The sequence below is a fragment of the Macaca fascicularis genome, chromosome 2, assembly GCF_037993035.2.
Source record: "Macaca fascicularis isolate 582-1 chromosome 2, T2T-MFA8v1.1".
Classification (NCBI taxonomy): domain Eukaryota; kingdom Metazoa; phylum Chordata; class Mammalia; order Primates; family Cercopithecidae; genus Macaca; species Macaca fascicularis.
Window position 1 is genome coordinate 41,852,796 of NC_088376.1, and position 6,654 is coordinate 41,859,449.

The 6,654-nt window shown below is 43.6% G+C and overlaps 1 protein-coding gene across 1 annotated transcript; it reads right to left on the minus strand.

Annotated features, from left to right (window-relative positions):
- Positions 1-3,061: 3,061 nt before the first annotated feature.
- Positions 3,062-5,661, minus strand: PRR23A (proline rich 23A). Its single transcript, XM_005545913.5, has one exon. It carries the CDS (start codon positions 5,438-5,440, stop codon positions 4,592-4,594), a length of 849 nt encoding a protein of 282 aa, XP_005545970.3. The 5' UTR covers positions 5,441-5,661; the 3' UTR covers positions 3,062-4,591.
- Positions 5,662-6,654: the final 993 nt, after the last annotated feature.

Consider the following 6,654-nt stretch of genomic DNA (forward strand, 5'->3'; position numbering starts at 1 on the left):
CTTGTGATCTGCCCGTCTCAGCCTCCCAAAGTGCTGGGATTACAGGCTTGAGCCACCACGCCCAGCCGTCTCCTCTGGGTAGTTTTAAAGATTTCATCTTTATCACTGGTTTTCAGTAAATTGGCTATATGTTTTGATGTGTGTGTGTGTGTGTGTGTGTGTGTATGCATGATTACCCTCTTGAGGTTTACTGAACTTCTTATATATGGAGATTTATAGCTTTCACTGAACTTCAAAATCACCCCTCTCTCCCATTCCTTTCCTCCTGAGATTCCAATTACATTTATGTTAGATTGCTTGATGTTATTGCAAAAGCTACTTATTTATTCAGCTTCTGTGTGCTTTAGTTTTGATTTGATTTTAAGTCTTACATTCTTAGTTTTTTTCTTCTGCAGTATTTAATACCATCCAATAAAGTTTTCATTTCATATACTATATTTTTTATCTCTAGAAGTTCCATTAGGTTCTTTTTTTATATCTTTAATTCTGTCCTTATTATGCTTAGGTTGTCTTTAAAATCCTGGGACATACTGAGCATCTTTATAACAGCTGTTAGTGTTCTTGCCTGCTAGTTTTATTATTTCTGTTAATCTACACCACTTTCTATCAACTATTTTTTGTTTTATTTTTGACAAATAATAATTGTATATATTTATGGGGTACAATGTGATGTTTTAATATGTGTTTACATTGTAGAAGGATTAAATCAAGCTAATTAACAAATTCATCACCTCACATATTTTTGTGGTGAAAACATTAAAAACCTACTCTTTCAGCAATTTGGAAAAATACATTGCATTTTTATTTATTATTGTCACCATTCTGTGCAATTGAGCGCCAAAGCTTATTCCTCTTGTCTAACTGAAACTTTGTACCCTTTGATGAACATCTCTCTTTTCGCCATCCACCCTCCTCCTCCAGCCTCTGATAATCATTGTTCTACTCTGCTTCTATGAGCTCAGCTGTTCTGGATTCTGCATATAAGTGGAATCTTATGGTATGTGTTCTTCTGGGCCTGGCTTATTTCACTTACCACAGTGTCCTCCAGGTTCTTAATGTTGTCACAAATGACAGAATTTCCTTCTTTTTTAAGGCTGAATAATATTCCATCATGTATATACACCATATTTTCTTTATCCATTATATGATGATAAATACATAGGTTGGCTCCATATCTTAGCTACTCATAATAATGCTGCAGTGCATATGGGAGTGCAGGTACAAAACTGTTTATCAATATGCAGAGGAATGAAATTGGATACTTATTTCACACCACATAAAAAAATTAACTTGGCTGGGCATGGTGTCTCATGCCTATAATCCCAGCACTTCGGGAGGCTGAGGTTGAGTGGATTGCTTGAGCTCAGGAGTTCAAGATCAGCCTGGGCAACAGAGTGAAACCTTGTCTCTACAAAAAATATGAAAATTAGCTGGGCATGGTGACTTGCATCTGTAATCCCAGCTACTTGGGAGGCTGAGGTGGCAGGATTGCTTGACCCCAGGAGGCAGAGGTTGCAGTGAGCTGAGATTGTTTCACTGCACTCCAGCCTGGGTGACAGAGTGAGACTCCATCACAAAACAAAACAAAACAAAACAAAACAACAAAACGATTGGGAAGTAAATTTGGCAAAGAAAATACGATTAGATTTTTTAATAAAAGAAAAAAAATCAACTCAAAATAGATTAAAGACTTAAATATAAGACTCCCTAGACTGTAAAATGGCTAGAAGAAAACAGAGGGGGAAAGCTACATGACATTGGTGTAGGCAAAGATTTCTTGGATATGACCCCCAAAGCACAGGCAAAAAAAGCAAAAATAAACAAACGGGATTGAATCAAACTGAAAAGCTTCTGCGTAGCAAAGGAAACAAGAGAAAGAGGGGACAACCCACAGATTAGGAGAAAATATTTACAAACCATACATCTGATAAAGGGCTAATATAAAAAAATATAAAGAACTTCATCAACTATTTTTACTCCTGTTTATGGGTCACATTTTCCTGCACATTCATATATTTAATAATCTTTAATTTGATGCTAGTCATTGTGAAGGTTGTATTTTTGAGTGTCTTGATTTTGTTGCCTTTTTTAAAAGCATTTTCTTACTCAATTTTGAAAGTGTTTTTCTGGCCACACAAGTCATTTATTAATTTGCCTTGTGAATATATGTTTTTTCCATCTGTGGCTTGTCTTTTCATTTTAACAGTGTTTTTGGAGAACAAAAGTTCTTCATTTGGATGAAGCCCATCATCACATTATTTCTTTAAGGATTGTGCTTTTGGTGTCATATTTAAGAAATCTGAGGCTGGGTGCAGTGGTTCATGCCCATAATCCCAGCATTTTGGGAGGCAGGATGATCACTTGAGTCCAGGAGTTCAAGACAAGCCTGGGCAATAGAGCAAGACCCACTCTCCACAAAAAATTTAAAAATTATCTGGGTATCGTGGTTTGTGCCTGTAGTACCTGCCACTTGGGAGGCTGAGGTGAGAGGACTGCTTGAGCCTAGGAGTTCAAAGCTGTAGTCAACTATGATTGTGCCATTACACTCCAACCCAGGTGATGGAGAGAGACCTTGTATCTAAAAAAAACCCCCCAAAACAAAAAAGAAATAAAAATAAATCTGAGGCCAGGTGCAGTAGCTCACTCCTGTAATTCCAGCACTTTTGGAGGCTGAGTCAGGAGGACTGCTTGAGGCAAGGAGTTTGAAACCAGCCTGGGCAACATAGTGAGACTCCATCTCTAAAAAAAAAAAAAAAAATTAAAAAAATTTAGCTGCGTGTGGCAGTGCACACCTGTAGTCCTAGTTACTTGGGAGGCTGAGGCAAAGGATCTCTTGAGTCCAGGAGTTCAAGTCCACTTGATCGTGCCACTGCACTCCACCCAGGGTGACAGAATGAGACCCTGTCTCTGACAAATAAACAAATAAATAAATAAAGAACAAATAAAATATCACAATCATATGATGGATACTGGAATCTTTAGCATAAATGAACTACACATATTTATAAGTCATCTCAAAAATAAAGTTGAGAAAAAAAGTAAACTGGAGAATATGAGGTAGTTACATAAATTTAATTGTCCAGAAAACAACATAAACATTGCTTATTTATATCTATACATATATATGTATATGTAGCATTCATATATTGACTAGGATGATATCCACCAGCTTTGTGTCATGATGTGAATCCTCTGGGAACGGGGGAGAAGAGTGGGCACAAAGGATATGACAACATTATCTGTAATATTTTCTTTCCTTTATAGTTAAAAAGACATTAAGGAAATACTACCAAGAAATAATGACTGCCAATTCAGGGCGATGGACTCAAGAGCATGAAAAAAACTCTCAAAAATAAATTAGACCAAATGTCCATGCAGTGAAGCTGAGTGGGTACCCCTGAGAGGAAATCAAGGTGAAGCCCACACTGCCCTGAAATTCAGGAATACCCACTGGTTAAAGTACATAGAATATGTCATTGTACAAGCTGCTGCTGGAATGAAAGTGTCACAACTTCCTCCCTACTTTCCCTCATTAAATATTGCTTTCACTAATTTTTAAATTCTTGTTTTTTTCATTTTCTTTCTTTTTTTTGAGATGGAGTCTTACTCTGTTGCCCAGGCTGGAGTGCAGTGGCATGATCTCGGTTCACTGCAACCTCTGGCTCCCAGGTTCAAGCGATCTTCCTGCCTCATCCCCGCTAGTAGCTGGGATTACAGGCACACGCCACCATGCCCGCTAATTTTTGTATTTTTAGTAGAGACGGGGTTTCGCCGTGTTGGCCAGGGCTAGTCTCAAACTCCTGACCTCAGGTGATCCACCCCCCACTCGGCCTCCCAAAGTGCTGGGATTACAGGCGTGAGCCACCGCGCTGGGCCCTTAAATTCTTATTTGTAGAAACACTTCCAAAAGGTCCAGAGCATTCATTACATTTGAATGTTGTTTGTTTGCTATCTAATCTAATATGCATTTATCTTGATTGTCCAGGACCAGGAAAAGGAGTTAAGGAAAGCAAGCGGAAAGTAAAATCAGTGATCAGAAGCACCTCAGAGGATGTTGGGAGAAAATCGTATAGGTAAATTCATAACTGCAAAAAGAAGGAAAGACAATGATCTGGATTGGAGAGAACGGATAGGTGTAGGGAGGTGATGAAAAAAAGGGGGGAATTTGAAAGAACACTGAAGGGAGCTTTAAGCAAGAGTAGGGGTGAAACTGAGGATAGAGTTGGCTGAAGGGGACAAAGGCAGAAGTAACAGCTCCTGCAGTAAAGGCAGAAGTAACAGCTCCTGCAGCAAAGGCAATGGATCTGAAAATCTATGACTGGTTATGTGTGGTCTACTCTTCTTGGTAAAGGTGCTTGCCAGAATCTGCTTTTCTTTTTTCATGTCCTTGCTTGCCATTTACCAAGGAATTCTGCCAAGAAACCAACCAACCAGCCAGCCAACCAACCCACCCACCCAAACAACAGTAATCCAACTGCCCACTGTCGACGAATGAAGATGCTGCATTTCTGGGCGGTGGCAAGTCCTCAAAGTGAGTCTTGGAGGATCCACAAGAACCCGCAGCTGGTGGCAAGGGATTGTGGGAAGCAGTTCATTCCTGGAACAGTCGTCTGCGGGCCTTGCACGGAGGGCGTTCCGGGAGAGGTGGGCGCGCATGGGGACCTGGACTCCCCACGCGCGGAGAGGGAGGTAGAGGTTGGAGAGGTGAGCTGGGGACAGGCTCCAGAAGGTGGAATTCTGGGTCGAAGATGGGGCGTGGAGAGAGTCTCTCTGAACTGGGGTTGGGGGCCAGAGCACAGGGCCCTGGAATGGGGCCCTCCCGGTAGAGACTGAACACACCACTAGCGAAGGGGTATAGCCCAGCGGCTGAGCCGGTTGGGGAGTCCATCCGGAGCTCCGGGAACTCGGGGTCCGCCTCCTCCTCGTAGGCCTCTTCCTGGGCGGCGATCTCTGGGACAGATGCGCAGAAGACTTCCTGCTCGACGACGACGTCCTCTCTGAGAGCGCCCAGGAAAACGTCCACTTCCAGGCCGGCAGACGAGTCGCCCTGCGCTCCTGAGCATTCGTCAACGGAGCTCAGGAGGACCTCGGGGATCAGGATGAGGATGTGTCCACCGAGAGACACTCGCAGGATCGATGTCGGCGGGAGCTCCAGCACCAGGTCGACGGTGTCCAGGGGCACACGCAGGGCACAGCCTGTGGCCAGGACCACCACGGAGATGACCGCGTCCACGGCCGGGATCCCCACCGGGTCTTCCAGGCTGGGCGTCACGCGGGGTTCGGGACCCGCGGGCTCCTCCAGTCGGAGACGTTTGGCAGGGCCGGGTCCTCCCGGCTGCTGCCCCCACCAGGGCGCAGGGCAGGCGCTGGGGCTGCGGGGCCGGCTGCCCATCACCTCGACGGCGCTGTGGAAGGCGCTCCTGGGCCTAGCAGAGGACATGGGGAGAGCGGGCGGCGAAGTCCTCTTTGAGGACTTTGGTAGGCGAGGCGGGTTGGGGCAGAAGCGGCAAAGGACCGCGCGGCGCTGGGCGAGTCCTCAGAGATCCAGGGACGCCTCCCGGGGACCGCAGTTTGTGCTGCTCTCAGAGCCTCGCGCGACGGAATCTTCGGCTTTTCTAGCGCGGACCCGGATGCACGTCCGATGACTAATAACGTGGGACGTCAGGTGACCTGGGCGCGCCAGAATGTGTCAGTATATGCCCCGCCTCCCGACAGTGCTCTGCGGCGGGCGTGGCCTAGAGATGATTGGATCAATTAGAGCAAGAGCGAGGTGGGGAGGTGGGGAGGTGGGGAGGTGGGGGGGGGGTCTTTGTGTCTGGAGGGCAAGATTCCGTGGGTGTGCTCGTGGGACCCAATGGCTGTAATTGCTTTTACTCTTGGTTAAGAAAAGCCAAAACACAATTTCAAAAACTGCTTGCTTACTTTTATAAGTAGCTTATAGCTAAATGTCTCTTCTAAGATTTTCCAGGAATATACGAAAAATACTCATTGCTCCTTCCCCATCCTTCCTACGTGGTACTAAAAAGTTCTTTCATTTGTGATAGAAATTAGAAATGAAAATTTTGCTTTGGTAAATAAACTTTAATTTTTGTGGGTACATAGTAGGTATATATATTCATGGGTTAAATGAGATACTTTGATACAGGCCTGCAATATGTAGTAATCACATCATGGTAAATGGTATATTCATCCTCTCCAGCATTTATCCTTTGTGTTACAAACAATCCAATTATACTCTCTTAGTTATTTTAAAATGTACAATTAAATTATTATTGACTATAGTCACCCGGTTGTGCTATCGAATACTAAGTTTTACTTCATTTTTTCTATTTTTTTGTACCTATTAACCATTTCTATTTGCCCCCACCCTCACTACCCTTCCCGGCTTCTGGTAACCATCCTTCTACTCTTTCCGTACATTCAATTGTTTTAATTTTTAGCTGCCATAAATAAGTGAGAACATGAGAAGTTTGTTTTTTTGTGCCTGACTTATTCCACTTAACATAATGACCTCCAGTTCCATCCATGTTGTTGCTAATGACAGGATCTCATTCTTTTTTATGGCTGAATAGTACTCCATTGTGTATATGTATCACATTTTCTTTATCCATTCATCTGTTGATGGATACTTAGGTTGCTTCCAAATCTTGGCTA